The sequence below is a fragment of the Carassius carassius genome, chromosome 5 (assembly GCF_963082965.1).
Source record: "Carassius carassius chromosome 5, fCarCar2.1, whole genome shotgun sequence".
NCBI lineage: Eukaryota > Metazoa > Chordata > Actinopteri > Cypriniformes > Cyprinidae > Carassius > Carassius carassius.
The window spans coordinates 27251630-27269574 of NC_081759.1; the positions used below are offsets into that span (position 1 = coordinate 27251630).

Consider the following 17945-nt stretch of genomic DNA (forward strand, 5'->3'; position numbering starts at 1 on the left):
AGTTGAACCGAATTTTAAACAATCGTTTCTAGTTTAACCGACGGATCGATTTATTCACTGTAAACAATCGACTGGAAAGAACAATGCCTAGGCCAAGGGAAATTCTGTCCTCAAACAAAATATAAAATGTGGACTCAGCGACTCAAAAAATGACAGTAATTAAACCAAAAACTAATTTGCATGCAATATAGCCATCAATGCATAATCCTAGATAGCCTACTGTCTAACATAGGTTTCCACAGGTTTGTTTCATTTGTGTAATGTTCTCATTACCCGAGTATTGCACTCTGGAGGGCTAAAGGGGTTCACGACGAGCAAGTTTGATCCTTAGAAATGATAACAGACCAAAAACTTATTTGAAATCCCAGAAGGAGCTAGGAAACCTGTCGGAACTTCACGTCCTGTCTGGCGTCCCCTCAGCTATTCCTCCCTCCCCTACACCAGGATTACAAGTGGTTTTCAATGAGCTCGACTCCACTGCGCTCGCGAGCCGCTCTACGCAGACACACGCGCTCTTGACTAGACAAAGACAATGAGCTGTCACACCTTTAAAATTAATCCTATTTGTTCGGAGTCAAAGAAATGCTGAAAGGAAAATCCAAGAGGCGAAAAATCGGTCTGTTGTGCTGTAGGAAACCGTTGCTGGAACAAGACTACCTGTGGGCACTGTAAGGGTAAAAAGAGCCAGCGGCGTTTTCAATCTACCGGCGAAACACACAACATACATTTATATGGCAAAGTTCCTCGCCGAGCTGCTGGGATGTACACTGCCCGAGAAAGGAGCATCTCCAATGTTTGAGGTATGATTAAAGTCTGTTTGTTTCATGGCACGTTTCATTACCTGATATCTTCAAAGGTTTCATATATTACAGTGATTTGTATTGGTTTATTTACCGTAGGTATAATTAAAGCACCGCTTGTAGTCATTTGATTGTTTAATCTATTAAAGCGATGCTCAGTTATTTGAGACAGATTGGTACCTTCACAGCAGTTTGTTAATGCTGCTGCCACACAATTGGTGGCTACCTGAGCATTTAAATTATGGTTATAGCTAATAGAATAAGTCCTTTTTACATAAACAAATACTAAATACAATGATGACCATTTTGATGTATAAAATAATGGGTTCAGATGAACATAAGAGCTAAGTCTTTAAATGTTGATGGAAAGGAGTCAGCCTTGATGTCCTTAAGAAGCTTTTACAGTGTGTATTTAGGTCAGTGTGTCAGGGGACATTCACCTGAAATACAAAATTGACTTTAAATCGTGATGCTAAGTGAACTAATATGAAACCTGCATTAATCAGTCCTTTCATTACAGATATGCTTTGCAATGTCCTTCTTCAACTGGGCAGTAAATGCATCATGAATTTAAGCGCATCAATTTTGTATCCTGTCTTTGGTAAAGCATCACACATTTGTGAATCTTTTGAAGGTGGCATACTGACTTTCTCATGAAAATATGTTTGTTTGGATTATGTGTTCATTATGTCAGTTGCTGCTAGGCTTAATTTACTTTATAATCCCCCAGATCCAGCTATTTTTAAATCAGTGTGTGTGAGCACAAGCTGAATCCATGCTTTTCAATTATCTATTGCTGATGGCCATAATCGGTCTGTAATAGCAGATATAGTGAGTGAAGAACAACTGCAGCACAGTGGTGTTGAGGGATTAGTGCTCAGGCTGTTATATTAGAGAATATATTCTGATTGGATCTGCACAAAGCCATGAGATCTGCCTTTGCCTCTAATCTCATGAGTGCACCATGCCTTCCTTCCCCTGTGTGTGTATTTTTGAAATGCTCTGTGTCTACTGTCCTGTTGTTTTGCATGTATCTTAACTTTTATCTTTCAAAATTTGATTAGGGTGCATTGTAATAATAATAGGTCTACAAAGTTGGTTTCTATTTCAGGTTTAGGTCTGTTGAGTGCACTTTGTTTTTTTGAGCCCACTGGGGGGCTTCCAAGGGGACACAGGATGATTTTACAGTCATCTCATTATATATAATTAAAATAATTGAAACTTGAGTAAAATCAAGGTGTAAACAGATTTTGTGTAACTTTTTATTATGTGGTCACTATTGCTGTGTCTGTTATTACAGATAGTTCGATATGTACTGAGTATTTATGCGTTTTTAGGCTGTCTAACATTCACAACTGTTGGCCATTCGCACTAGTGGGTGTTTACTTCTGAGTCTACAATCTAGCACACCTATTCAAATGGAGCGTTCTGATGAGGGGGGTCAAAACAGGACAGAAAACAGCCTATTGCCTCTAAATTGTTTTGTTTAAATGTAAAAATCTTGATAACATTAACATGGACCACAGAGAACAGTTAAAAACAATAAAAAGGCAGTTCATGACCCTTGTAAAGTCTGCATGGTTTGTTGATTGTGTTTGTCTGTAGCTTACTAGGCTTCAGTTTTGTTAGTTTTTGGGTTCAGTAAAGGAGTTGTGGCTGGTCAGATTACTGTGGACTGTGTGGAGGTGTTGAATGTTGAGTTGGCTCAGATCTGGTCCTCATTAGTGTCCTGTGGTCACTTGTTTGACACTCAGCATGAGACTGAGTCAGGCAAGGTGACCATGCATGCCATGCAAACACACATCCATGTACACAGGCTTCTTGAATATAAAAATGATATCCAAAATAATTTACCTGCAGTCTAAACCTTATACCTGCAGGCATCCAAACCTGCATTTTGATAGATTCCTAGCATATTTTAATCAGTTTGAATTAATTTTTCTTAGGATTTAAGACCTTTTAGGATTGTTTTTTTTTCTGAATTAAACTTTTAGATTAATCAGTGCAGTCCTCTGTATCTAAATTTTGTTCAAGGATTTGTAAGGATTTCAGCAAGTAATAGTGTTGTCATATGTCTGATCTAGCAAAGGGCATCATATAAGTCATCTTTTAAACATATTCCAGCTGTTATAATATAATAGCAGTATAATAGCAGCACCCAAACAAATATGTCAACTACATAAATGGATTTTGAGATATGGAGGGATGAGAAAAGTCCTATTCTGAGAGGAGTTTTCATTTAGAGGGCATATGCTCTCAGCTTCACTCCTAATCAGAACCAATCAGTGTTCTCGACAGGCCATTTCAGAGTGGACCCTGAAGTGCTGCCAGCCAAAACCAAATCCATTTCTTCCCTTAAACTGACAACTGCAAAATTGACTTGGCTTGTGTGAGTCTTTAATTTAACTTTGAGTCTTTAACTTGTATTTAATATTCTCTAGAATGCTGCAGTTTTCTCTAAATCTTAAGCTGTTATATTGGTTTAAACACACTTTATGATAATTTTTGGTTTAATATGCATATATGCAAAATTGCCAGAGTAACTACTAGTTCTCTCAAAGCCCCAAATTAATTAATTAATTAATTCAAAGCTAAAAGGCAATTTTACTATTAATATAGATTTTTTTTTGAGTACGTGTTCATAGTGTAACAATGTTAGTATGCTTTTATGTAGAATGTAAAACTTTTATGTAGAAATGGTCACTTTCACTTTCACAAACTTTTACATTAAATGTTCCCTGCTGGTGGAATGACCTGTCCTTAGCCAGCTTTAAGAACACATCTCTTCCATCTTTATTTGACCCTCTAACTTTAGCACTCTCTATTCTAATTCTATTCTTAGACTTGCACTCTATTAATTTACTAACTGCTTGTTTTCTTAAAAAACAAAACAAAAACAAAAACACTATAGCTTCTCTATTATTTTTGTATTCTACTTGTTTTCTTTTTATTTACAATAAACAAGAGCAAAAAATAAAAATATGCTTTTCTTAATTAGAATTTTTGTCTTGTTTTCAGCCCAAATATCTAAAAATTCTTAAATGAAGAAGGAAAAAATTGTTTTCAGAAAAAAAACATGCCAAAATTAAGTGAGTTTCTGTTTGAAATCTGTTTTTTTTCTGAAAACAAGACAAATAATTTTTTACTCGTCTAGAAAATCCTTCGTGATAGAAGATAGAAAACAGATACAGATTGAAAAGAATAGAGCCAGATAGTTTTATAACTCTAGTCTATAACACTAGCTGGCTCTATTCTTCTCCATCTGTTTTCTTCTTTTATTATATAATAATAATAATAACAATAAAAACTTGCTACATGTACTGCGTAAAGTTAACTGAGACTTGTTATAGCACTTGCATAACATTGCTCTTTTGTTGATTTTGATTGCTTCCATTGCCCTCATTTTTAAGTCCCTTTGGATAAAAGCGTCTGTTAAATGACTAAATATAATGTCATGTATTGTTAATTGTTATGTAGTTTTTTTTTATCACCATTTTGAATGAACATTTCTTTTTCTCCTAATGCTTCCACTGTGAGGCAGTGTTTAAAGAGATGTTCTCAAATGTGAGAACCAAGTTTTGCAATACAGATTTTTTGTGTGTGTGAATCTTTGGTCGTTTTGATGCAGTAATCTGCTTAATTTGTTAGTTTCATGAAGAAGTGTCTAAAAGAAATGTGCTTCTTTATTTTACCTTGGTTAGTAAATGAAAAATGAGAGTGTGGTCAAGACTACTTCCTTCGCCAAACTTACATACAGATCTGTGTGATCAGTGCATTTATTAGATGAGTTCTCAAGGATGTGGAGATCCTAACCTGCATACGCAAGCAGAAAAGATCAGTCTTGCTCAGCATATCCCAGCTGTGAGTTTCTGGATATCTTTTAGGAATTACCTCTAAACAAAAATAAATTTTCAGCAAGCCAACAAGACTTCCAGACAGTGGAAGCAAGTGACCTTTAAGATATCAAACTGTTCACAAATCATCAATAAGAAATGTCACAGACTGTTTCACAAACAGAATATTCTATTTACAGTGTCTATTGAATAAACAATTCAAGCGATTGTGAAAGATTTCATGTTTTTCCATACTGAATGTTATGTACTCACATTTCAGCTTCAGTGAAACACTTCTGTGTGAGTTTTCTCATGTGTTTGGGCATTGGAGAGAGATTTATGTTTTTTCTTCAGTCCTGTCATGTTTCCTTGTCCTTCAATCATATTTAGATTTAAAGTGCCTAATTTATAATGGATTTTTCACAACAGGAAAGTGACGTGACATGACATACAGCCAAGTATGGTGACCCATACTCAGAATTCGTGCTCTGCATTTTACCCATCCAAAGTGCGCACACAGCACTGAACACACACACACCGAGAACACACACCCGGAGCAGTGGGCAGCCATTTATGCTGCTGCGCCCGGGGAAGAGAAGGCTAGACTCGAAACTCTGTGCCTTTGAGCTTAGCATATCATGCTATTTGTCAGAAACATGTGACCTACAGTACTCAAGTTTTATTCAAAAGATGCAGTCTGTTGGTGGAAGTTAAATTCACCAACAGTTTAATGTTCTTCATTTTAATGTCTTCCTTGAATGAGCTTTCTGCAGGCGATGCAGCTGGATTACTGAAACTGGATTGTAGTTTAAACGTTGATGCACGGAACTTAAAAAGCAAAGTAATGACTTTCATTGGCCACAGTCAGTCATGAGGTAACCACAAAACCTACATGTTTTATTTTCTAAGCAGAACAAGTGAATATAGTTTATGCTGAGTAGTACAGAGTTTTGTATATTTTTTTGTTTTGGTCCTTGTAGTGGTCTAGTAAAGCATTTAGGCACAGTCAGTTTTGTATGTATGGAGCATGTGTGGAGCACAAGAGGAGTTATATAGTTGCATTTTCTTTTCCGTAGGATGAAGGTGAACAAAGCCTTTAATATATATAAGTATTTGCAAAATTATTCTGGAGGCAACAAAAGATTCAGAGCAAAAAATCCAAAATTTCTCACGATTAGTTGGTTCATTTACAGATTAGTTTTTTTTTTAAAGTAGCATTTGTTAGAAGCCATGTTTAATGCATATTCAAAGCTTATTGTATTAAAGCTAAGTTTTATAATGTCACCATTATTAGAATTTTGAAGATATGGAAATCTGTTCAGACCATTCAGGTTTATAATAATTATAATCTTGACAATAGCTAATATAATGCATTGAATTACGTTTTATCATTGTTAAGTGCTTTCCATGTTGGAATGATTTCATTTTCATAAATGTATTCTCTGGGGTCTGGGTTTGTCATACACTACGTGCAGTTATTTTCTGCTGACAGGGCTTTGAAGGCTTTATCTCTTTTTGTGCCTATTAGAGTTTTTAATTGACCTTCATTGAATCTTATCTGAGGCAATTTCCATTTTAATGACAGATTTTTGACTTAGGGGTAACAGATCCCTTTTTTTGGGTGTTATTGTGGCTTTTCATTTGATGACATTAGCATACCAAGAAGAAAATGGTTTTACCCAGACCATTATTGTTTAATGTGTAGTTATGGTCTGTTTTCTGTTAAAAAGGGGATTTCAGCTGGGCCTTGTATCCTGATTATGATCAACCATCACAATCATTTCCAAAGAGACACAGAAAAGGTTGTCTTCAGATACTCTCTGATACATCTATTTCTATTTCTCACAGCAAATTCATTTGAAGGATTTTTTTCCCTGGGAAAACAGGGAACGCCTCAGTTTTGTTTCCACAGCATAATCTCATCAAACAACGCTTCCCTTGGAGACCTTTTTCTCCTGATACCGTGTGTCAATCTTTGTGTCTTCTTAGTCATGAACAAAGGCCCTGCTCAATCCACCTGCTGTTTGGAATGGGGAATCATCAGACTCAAGGTCTCAAAAGAGAGACATGTCACTCACACATAACAAGCTAATCAGTGAAGATCTTGGCGGCGAATTACGCGAAGAGACTTACAATGGTAAAGGTGCTTGCCAAAAAGATTTTTAATGAACACTTGGGTGCCTGCATTTCACGTCTAATGCCTCATGTGCTTTCATAAGCAGCTGTGTTTCTAAATTATGGGAAGCTTCCTCAACCTAAATAATAAGAAGAGGCTAATTTGCACAAACCCTTGGTTAATTTGTAAAAACTCTGTATCAGTCCAAATAAGCCACAAGGGGGCTCTGTACATTTCTAAACTGTCCAAATACCCACTTTAAAAGCTGGAGAGAAACCCATATTCAAAAGCAAGTGTCTAAAGCTAAAGCTGTTTATAGCTAAACTTCCATTTATAGCTAATTTATTTAGTAGAAATTATTTTAAAAAGCGTTAGCTATAGATAACTGAGTGCATTACAACACTTTTGCCTAAAATGTTTTAGAAGTGTTTTGCCTTTTGTGCAAGTCAACATATAACAGTAAGCATATTAAGCAAGCATATAGTGGAATGGAAAGGTCTTAGACAACTAGTAAATAGTAAAAAAAAAAATTGTAATACTATGTATTTATAGTTAGATTTTTTTTATTGCTGTCAAACGATTAATCATGATTAATCGCATCAAAAATAAAAAATTTTGTTTACATAATATATGTATGTGTGCTGTGTATATTTATTATGTATATATAAATACACACTCATGCATGTATATATTTCAGTAAAACATGTTGTTTATATATAAAATATATTTATTTATAATATAAATTGTATGAATATAAATAGACATGTAAATACATGTAAATATTTTCAAAATATGTATTGTATGTGTGTGTATTTATATATACATAATATACACAGAACACACACATATATTATGCAAACAAAAACTTTTATTTTGCATGTGATTAATTGCAATTAATCGTTTGACAGCACTAGATTTTTTAATGTTTTTTTTTTTTTTAAATAACACCAGCAATTAGGGATGTTGCGGTGACGGATTTTTTCCACCGGTTAATCGACGTGTAAAAAAACCGGTAATCCCGGTGTCACCGGGGTTGCGTGTCGGGGATTTCGGGAGGCCGAAAATGTGGTTGTGCAGACGTGCACACGTCTCAATTTACTTTCACTTTAATTAGCGGCAATTCAGTAGCATTTGTTTGAATTAATCATGGGTTAATTTATTTTATTCTTAATAAAAATACACAAAACAATAAGACACTCGCTTGTATTACACACATCTTTATTGCAAAATGAATAATAACTTAACACACCATGCAAAAACTAAACGAAAGCACTTATGAAACACCTTTAAAGTGCATTTATTAACAAAACGAACCACTGCACACATCGTGCAAGTATCAAACAAGACTCGTTAAATAATTATAAATATACGTTAAATAAAGTGCCTGCCTTTTTCAGCAAAAAAAAAAAAAAAAAAAACACCGCACAACCATCGAATATGAAACGAACGAACATCAAAAACTTCGTTAAATAAGGTAGCCTACCCGAATAATCACTGGACACTTAAGTGCAAAAAAAAAAACTAATATAAAAACTAAACTCACGTTAAGCTGTTAAAAAAAAGAGGTAGGCCTATTAACTGCATACACCGTACAAAAAAAAATATAAATAGGCTAAATGAGAAACAATAAACGAAAAACCTTCATTTTAAATTGCAACAGTTCGCTTTGAAACCAGATCTTCCGCCATCCTTTGCCAGTTAGCTCGCCTCACTCTCCTCAAATGATAAATGAAATCAGACACCTGCTGCTTTACTGCGGCGCTCGTTCCGCTTACGCTAAATTACGAAGGCACGTAGTCACTAACTGAATTAAGTGCTTTATCGCTATAGGCTAAAACTTCAACACGATGGGGACGGTGCCGGTGGTCAAGTGCTATAACCGGTAGGTGGGTTAAACACCGTGTATCACCGGTAACACCGACTATCGCAACAAGCCTACCAGCAATACAATTAAGTCCGAAAACTAAAGAACATTTGACCTTGGTTGATGTAAATGTGATTAGTGAACTACAAGTATATCATTTTTTTTTTTATATTGCATCATAATGTTTATTTGTTTAAATTGATCTAAATCCTAAAACTTTGTTTACGTCCAGTTTTTGACTGTCAGTGTGCGTCTTAAACCTTGTGTATTGAAGACTATGATATTCTTCTGACCTCTGCAACCTTCAACTATACAGATTTCCATCTCTTAACCTTAGATTTTTATGTATTTGTTTTTAAAATATGCCATAAACATAGCTGGAGAATAGTCTTTTGTAATTATATGAAAGCTCCAATGCTCCAGTGAGCCTTCAAGAGCAAGACTGGGGCTATAAAACTTCATATTGGCTTTCTCTCAAGACCTTTCTCAAGATGTCAAGGTAATTTATCCTGAACTGTAAAAAAGCCTCTCTACATTATTCACTCCTTTTGTTTTATGAGGCATGTTCTGTGCCTTATCTGCCCCTGAGTCTGCCTGTCACACACTGTAAGAGAGGAGCACTCACAACTGGACAGGCCAGGGGTGAGCAGACACTGTCAGGACATCAGATGGGACCTCAGCCTGCCGTATCTCATCCCAGTGACAGCCATGCACTCCGTCACCCTGACGCTGATAAAATTGATGCCCGCTGGATAGAGCGGCTGCCTCTGTGCTGTCCACACTTTCACCAGCTTCAACAGGCTATGTTAGTCAAGGTCAGCTTTATGTAAGCACTGGTGCTCATCTGATTTGAAAAGGATAGATGGTGCGTGATAATGTGGTAATATACCTCCTGTTTAGATAGTTGAACAGTTTTTAAGAAAATATTTATAATAATTCAGCAAATTCCGACTCTGCATATGTCTGTTTGACCCTGGTGAATAAACCCTTTGGTATTTGATTGTCTTCAAGTGTCTCCAAAGCAGTTGTTGCTATGAAAGCATTATTATCAACAGTTTTACTCCTTTATATAAACTTCCCTCAAGGAACGCATATATACACTTCCATTCAAAAGTGTGGGGTCAGTAAGATTTGGTTTTATAGATATGAATAGTTAAATTCAGCAATTAAATTGATCAAAAGTTGCAGGAAAGACTTTTATTGCAAAAAAATTATTTTACTTATTTTAAATAAATGCTGATGTTATTATTTTTTTATTAATTCAAAAAAATCCTGAAGGTATCACAATTACCACAGTTATATAAGCAGCACAATTATTTTCAACATTGATAATAAGAAATATTTCTTGAGCACCATTCAGCATATTTGAATGATTTCTGAAGTTACATGTGACACTGTAGACTGGAGTAATTGCTGCTGGACTAAAAGTTTCAAGGTTTGTTTGGTTAGCATGACTCTTAGCCTACTGTAATGACACAATCTGGATTTAAACATAAAGTAGGCAAATCACATACTTTTTGGGCAGTCTAGTACTTAGTGAGAAACTGCCATTGAGATGAATGGGAATGTAAATAAACAACTCTTTAATACTCTATTAAAATAATGCAATGATTCTGTTTAATTAAACACTGCTCCTGCATTCATTGTCTTGAGTAACAGCCACTGAACTAATGGTCATGCTGCATTTGATGATAAAGAGAATTTGATTGCATTAATTACAGCACTTCATTGGGTTCCTTTTCCATTTACTGTAATGATATTCTGCTCATATGTGCCCATCTGATCCTTGACGTCCTTGACATTTGTGTCTTGCATGTAAATGATTTCACTTTATCTTCTCAGTCTGGGGTATGGTTTGTTTGGCACTTGGCATTAAACGGGTTAATGATGTCAGCACCCCTCCCAACCGCACTTATTTAATTAAAATGTTAAAAAACATTAGCTGTAGTCTTCTATTACATTTACATTTAAATCTAATATGATGTGTTTTCTATCTTACATGGTTAAAAAATAAGATCTGTAAATGGATCTGCACCATCAGATACCAAAAATACGATTTATTATTATGAATATTGACAAATTGAGCGTTCACTTCAGTTAATGATCAGTTTAGTAAGACTAAAGGATTCATCTTTCATGTCTATTACATGCCTATTAAATGCAGGACCTTTTTCTGCTGTTGCTAAAGTTACAAATAAAGCTACAAATAAGACTACAAATGACACGCTTTGGATAATCATTGTATTGCTGTTCTAGATTCACCACCATGTTTTTATTTCCTCTCATTTCTTTTAACCAGAAATATAAGCTCAGTTATCATATGCCATGTCCTTGGGATAGGACATGCTACTCACGGTTTATGAATATCTAATGGCCATCTTCTATAAAAAGGTATAAACAGTGCTACACTGCAATAATGAAAAAAAAAATAAGTTTAAAAGGTTTATTTATTTATTTTGCTCTTTCAGAAAATCTTCTGCCTTATGCTGTACTAGGTGATTTTGTCAGAGCTACCCTAGTGAAAAATAAATAGTGAAAAATAAATATACTAAAATGTATTTGAAATGCATTTATTTCATGCTAAGTTTATATTATATTATATTTCATATACGTTTACATTTATATATTTGTGACCCTGGAGCACAGGTATATTTGTAGCCATAGCCAACAATACAATGTATGGGTCAAAATGATTCATTTTTCTTCTATGCCAAAAATCATTAAGATATTAGGTAAAGATCATATTCCATAAATATATTTAGTAAATTTCCTACCGTAAATATATCAAAACGTAATTTTTGATTAGTAATATGCATTGCTAAGAACTTCATTTGGACCACTTTAAAGGCGATTTTCTCATTATTTCATTATTTTTTTTGCACCCTCAGATTCCAGAATTTCAAAAAGTTGTATCTTGGTCAAATATTGTCATGCAACAAACCATACATCCGTGGAAAGCTTATTTAGGCCATGCCCACACGTAAAAGGGTATTTTTATACATTGAGTTTTTCCTTCCATTTTCAAAAAAATCTCCGTCCACATGAAAACACAAAAGCATGCTATGAAGCACTGTCAGGAGCATGCCAAGCCGACAGGTGGCGATATAATCTCAACTGTAAAGTCATGTTGGCCAATCAGAAGCCTAAAAAAGCTTCCAGTAAGCAGAGATAACTGTGCGAAAGGAGTCCAACTAAAGATATACTGAAGTATATTTGATTGTGCTACAGTGGAACTATAGCAAGTATACTTCAGGTATACTTTAAACATCTTGCATTTAAAGACCGATTATGTTCAAAAATCATTCAGTCCTTATCAAGCAGTACTCCAAATTAAGCAGAGGTGGAAAGTAACGAATTACATTTACTCGCGTTACTGTAATTGAGTAGCTTTTTTGTGTACTAATACTTTTTAAAGTAATTTTTTAAATCTGTAATTTTACTTTTACTTAAGTATATTTTGTTTGAAGTATTGTACTTCGCTACATTTTAAAACACATTAATTACTGAGTAAAAAAATAAAAAAAATAAAAAAAATAAATCGCTCCCTGGAAACTACGGCATAATGGGCAGGAGGACAAACTGGCGCTAAAATCACAAGAAAGATGCAGACGGACAAAACGGGCGTTAGTGGTGCAGACACCGCTGAAAACGAAACCCCGTCATATTCTGAAGTTTAACTCGAAGGAAATGAAGTGAACCCCTGGCCATATGTATGCTCTATTATGCAGTGTAAGCTGTACTTGCCTAGGAAGACCAAACTAGCAGCTTATAAAATCTCGACAAGACATCAACCCTTCGCAAGAATGTAGAGGTAAGCTAAATAATTGCATCGTTGCATTGGTGCTTAAAATGAAGCTTTGACATTTTAGCAAGAGGTTTTGCACAAATTAGCTAAAAAGACCGTGGTGAGGAGTGTGCTATTTTTGTTTTAATGATGTGCGCGCGCATTCTTTCACTGTGTGATTCAGTCTCCTAAAATGCATTTAGAATGATCACAAAATTGAAGATATAGGGGCAGAAAATTCACATATTTATATAATTTCATATATTAAATCAAAATCACACAAAGAATGCCATTTTTTCCACCAAAAATCATCATGAATATATACATACATATATATAACAGTTCAGTAAACAAGTTAATTAAGAGACTTGCGTTTTAGACACCATATTGCCTTTTTTAGCTCTATTTCTACAACAGAAAATAATTCCAAACACAGCCACCAAAGCACAGTTTTGCGTCTCTGAGCAACGTGACAGTGTTTCGTTCCTGAATGAATCAACCGTTTAAATGATTCGGTTCAATCGCAATGACTCACTTATTAACAGTGACTTGCTGACACATACTGGCCATTTTAATTTCACATTTAAAGTATCTTTTGATTTTTTTAAATAATTAATTTCTTATCATTTCAAATGAGTATTCAACATTTTATGTCTTGTATATCAAAACATTATTCATGCATTTGTAACTGCAGGTTAAATGCATTCTTGTCCTGCACTAAACAGTGTAATACATCTAAATGCCACTTCCAATGAATCTTCTGCATTTCCTCTGCATTAAAAGATGAGTTTGTTGATACTGATTTGCCTGGTAACAGCCCAAATGTTTTATTATTCTAAATAACTGATTCCTTTAATTAAAAACAACTAGTTTGAGATTAATAGACCTATCCCAGGGGTGTCAAACTCAGTTCCTGGAGGGCCGTAGCCCTGCAGAGTTTAGTTCTAACCCTGCTCCAGCACACATATCATGTAGTTTTCAAATAAACCTAAATGATTAGATTAGCTGGATCAGGTGTGTTTAATTAAGGTTATATCTAAACTGTGCAGGACTGTGGCCCTCCAGGAACTGGCCTGTCCCATTTTGACTCCCTCCCACTGTTAAAATGTAACTAAGTAATTTTTACTCTGAGTAAATTTTAAATGAGCTACTTTTTACTTTTACTTGAGTAGATTTTTAGACTGGTACTTTTACTTGTACTTAAATAAAATTTCATTAATGTAATGGTACTTTTACTTGAGTAGAATATTTTTGTACTCTTTCCACCTCTGAAATTAAGTTTATAATTATAATTTTAATATCAGTCTCAAGCAATATGTTAGTAAATACGTTAATTAACTATGTTTGAACTACTTCATATGAAATACAATTATAAATATATATATGAACTAAAGTTCATGTGAAAGTTTTGACTGTTCTTTTTTCTTTTAAATATTGAGTGGTATATAATTTAAAATATTATATTATATTTTATCATTTAAAATATTATTTACTGCATGAAGATATCAGTCCCCTGAACCCTTATGCACATGTAATCACCCACGTTAGCCAAAGACCTGGAGAGGGCTCTCCCACACACACATGCGTAACCTAAAGGAGGTGTTTGGCCTCTCAGGCAGCAGTCACAATGGAGACTCTGTAGACCAGCCCAAGAACATCCACGTAGCAGGCTGCTGTGGTAACTAGGCAACTTGTCTCCCTCATAATGAAGAACTCTTATGTGATGAGGTTTCTGTTAGCAATTGTCTGTCCTCTCTCATGATTTGTGCATGGGTCTCACACTCAGATATTGAGTTTACTGATTAATTTACATGGCAACATCTTTCTGTTCTGTTGTGTAATTGATTTGGATCCTAATTTTGGTTTTTATATCGCCGTGTCATGTAAATACATTTAAGCTGTTATGGTAAGGTCCATCATCTTTGATGGGTTGGAGCAGGTGTTGTTTCCCCAGGCCCTGTGTTATATCTACATCAGCTGAATAAATTCTCTCTAGAGCTGAAAAATCTACTCAGCCGTCACCTGTTTCCCAGATAATTGCTTTGCCCACCAATAAAGGGAGCAGCGGTCTTTGGTTAAGGTCGGTGTTTAAATCTTTGGACATGAATTTAGTGAGGTAGTCAGAGTGGTATAGTGGTTTTGTGTGTGCGTGTATGAGGGGTAATTTTTGGTTCTGTGAGGATGCATCATGATTTGAGTCAGTTAAGGTATTTTTGTTTGTGTTTATGCAGCTGGTAAAGTGCAGGCTCTGAGCAGTGAAAGACTCAACGGCACACTCTGTTTATGAGCCTCACTTTTGAAAAGAAAATCCAAGCTTGTTTGCTTTCACACGTCACATTTGAAATGTGACACACAGTTTTCAAAAAGCTCAACATACAAAAAAAAAAGCTATATGTATTTAATGCAATTTCAACATTAGGATTCAAATCATTTTCCGCAAAAATATAGCATTTATTTATTTGTTTGTTTGCCCTAATGATTATATTCATTTTTTTTTTAGATATGGTGAGTTTATGGTTGAGTTTTTAAACCCACTTACTGGCCCAATTTGAATATTAACATGCATCCTGCACTTTCAGAAACAAAGGATACAAAAGCTGTAACTGGGGCAGCAGTGACAGAAGGTACACCTTTGTACCTAAAGCCTGCATAATAGCCAATAACCTTCTCTACAAAATAGTGCATTACTCAGACAATAAACTACATTCATTAAAAGCTACCCATTAGGGGCTTTCGCACCAGAGAAACCGTTTCATAGTTTCTAGAAATATTAGCGTAGTTAGTTCCTGTTTTTTAATTGTTCGCACAGCAGTTTCTTGGAACATATTTGGTTCTAGGAACTCCATTTAGTGGAACTAAATGATATGCTAATTCAGTGTAGTACATTTTGAAAGCCCCAGTGGAAGCTTTGGTACTTATTTCTGAGAGTGTGTTTTTTGAAAACAGCTCTAGGAATAAAATTTGCTGTCAAAATTTGAAACGTTTTCTGATGACCTTTGTATGGTTGCCATGTTTGATTTGTATTCACAACTATCATGCAGTTTATAATTTAAACCAGATTATATTCAGTGTTCTCTGAAGCATTTTTAGAGAGTGAGAAACCAAAAATCTAAGTCTTTCAAAGTTGTAGAAATGTGTTTTGTGTGTGTGTGTGCTAGAGCAATAAATTCCTTCTAAATTCAAAAAAACTCTTTTCTTTTCCCCTCAGTGCAGGAGTCAGCCGCACATCGGATTGAGGCATGTCACCAAACAGCGGGTATGTTCTCTTTGTCATGTGATGTAGGGAATAGAAAGTATTGATTTTGGTACACAAGCTGTAGTTATCCTGAGGCAGAAGACATTGATATTGTCCCACCTCTGCTTTTTGACAGTCGACCCAAAAATACATCAAACATATATTTATACATACCGTATTGCACACCTGAATACTACTCAGAAAGAACAAAAAACAAAACTTAAAGCTACAGTGTATGATTTCAAATGGCTAAAATACTAATATTGGCAATAAATCATTTTATAATACATTTTTTCAGACAGTTATTCCAAATACATGTTGTTCAGACAATTTGTTTAAACAATTTACAATGAAGTTTAGAACAAACTGAAACGACACACTCAACATTCCTAATTCATCAGTTTTTTGGAACACCAGCTTATTGGGTCAACTAGCCCTTAATGTTGGGATGTGAGTATTTTAAAGTAGTAGGCCACCCCAAATTTTCAATTCTGTCATTAATTACTCACCCTCATGTTGTTCCAAACCTGTAAGACCTTCATTCAACTTTGGAACACAAATTAAGATATTTTTGATGAAATCCGAGAGATTTTACACCATAGACAGCAATGCAACTGACACGTTCAAGGCCCAGAAAGATAGTAAGGACATCGTTAAAATAGTCCATGTGACATCTGTGGTTCAACCTTAATGTTATGAAGCTACGAAAATACTTTTTGCATGTTGTATAAAAAGCAACATCTAATCATTTCTCACTTCACTCAGTGTCATGGCATCACCTGTCTAATGAAGAGTTGAAGAAGGTCTTTTTTACACCTGTGAACAGCATGAACACCACTGCACTTCATACAACAAGCTTGTAACCTGATCCACTGTCCTTGCCCTTCAGACAATGCAGTAGTAATGGGGGATCAGGCACAAGCTCTCCATCAAAGCCCAGAGCTCTTCCCTGTCCCCATTCACACTGGGACCTCTGTGGCCCCCACACACTCCACCATCAGCCCAGCACTGGAGATGAGGCTTTGATCCTTGCACACATACACAGTCACAGTCCTTCTGAAGAGAGCGTCTAGGAATGCTTAAACATGACTTTCATCTTCCCAAATTCAGATTCTCTTTCTGTCAGCATGTGCTCCACTTGTTCTCAAGGCAGCCGTGCCCAGGCTCAACCGCAGCCGGGGTCGACTGGGTTTATCTGACTCTTTGATACTATGCATTTGATGCCAGTTTCTTTTAGCTAAGTTCAGAAAAAAAGAGTTGATGGGAATGTGGCGGTGGGATCATGTTGCAAACGTTTTTGATGAGGCTCACCTGACTTTTACACTTGGCACACGTGGCCAAATTGTAATAAAAGCACTTCATTAAAAAGTGACATAAAGGGGCATTATGCAGTGATAACAACAATCAGACCTGTGAAATCATCCTTCAAACTTAAATTACTTAAGAAAGAAAAAAAATTTATCATAAAACGTAAACAAGGACTGTGGCTTGGGTGTATGAGGCTAGCATTACGAGGGTCTCACATTTCATTGTGTGGTCTCTTTCACATCAAAAGGCTCCTTGGATTGCGTTTTTCGTTGCACCCTTTCCTTTATGAGCTCAACCTTTTTTGCCAGTGGAGGATTACCGTGACTGCTTTATGCCTATGTGATCAAAACATGTTCCTCACTAATCAAAGGTAAAAAGGAGCTTTTATTTAAACACCTGTATATTTTATACTTTGACAGGACCATGAAAACAAAAACACGACAAAGTTTTGGAAACTCCCTAGGCAAAGTGGGGGTTTGGACAATGTTAGCATAAATCATTGCTTTATGACTTTACATTGATAAGGGACAAACCATTTTGATGAAAACACTGCAGACAGCATTTATTTGAAATAGAAAGAAATAGTAACAATACATTTTGATCAATTTAATGCATCCTTTCTGAATAAAAGTGGTAATTCCTTTTAAAAAAAAATCTTACTGACACCCAGTTTTACAGTCGTACTGTATTTATTCACGTTTTCATGTAATCAAACAGAAAATCATTATTACTGGTCTTCGGTATTATTATTTGATAAATTGTTATTGCAATCAGCATTCTGCTGCATTTGTCCAATACCTCACTTTGTGTAGACTGTCCAAACTCCTGGAGGGCTACAGTGGCCTGGAGTGTTTCCATTATAACCAACACATGATCGCATGAATGTAGTGTGGACTCTGTTATTCTTTAATATTGAGAGCGATTTTTAGAACTTTATCTTTATCGTTATCTTTAGTTATCATGCTTTGTGTGAACGGGCCTTTACACATTCATAGAAAACAGCTT

The 17945-nt window shown here is 35.4% G+C and overlaps 1 protein-coding gene across 2 annotated transcripts in view; it reads left to right on the top strand.

Annotated features, from left to right (window-relative positions):
* The first annotated feature begins 570 nt into the window (after window positions 1–570).
* The window catches only part of rasgef1ba (RasGEF domain family, member 1Ba), a 73531-nt gene continuing 56156 nt past the window's right edge, over window positions 571–17945 (top strand). Inside the window, exons 1-2 of one of the 2 annotated variants that reach the window (XM_059550357.1) lie at window positions 571–800; window positions 15606–15653. In XM_059550357.1, the coding sequence (XP_059406340.1) occupies window positions 732–800; window positions 15606–15653 (117 nt within the window). In that variant the 5' untranslated portion in view covers window positions 571–731. The remainder of the gene's footprint in view (window positions 801–15605; window positions 15654–17945) is intronic. The other variant, XM_059550358.1, reaches the window with a different exon arrangement.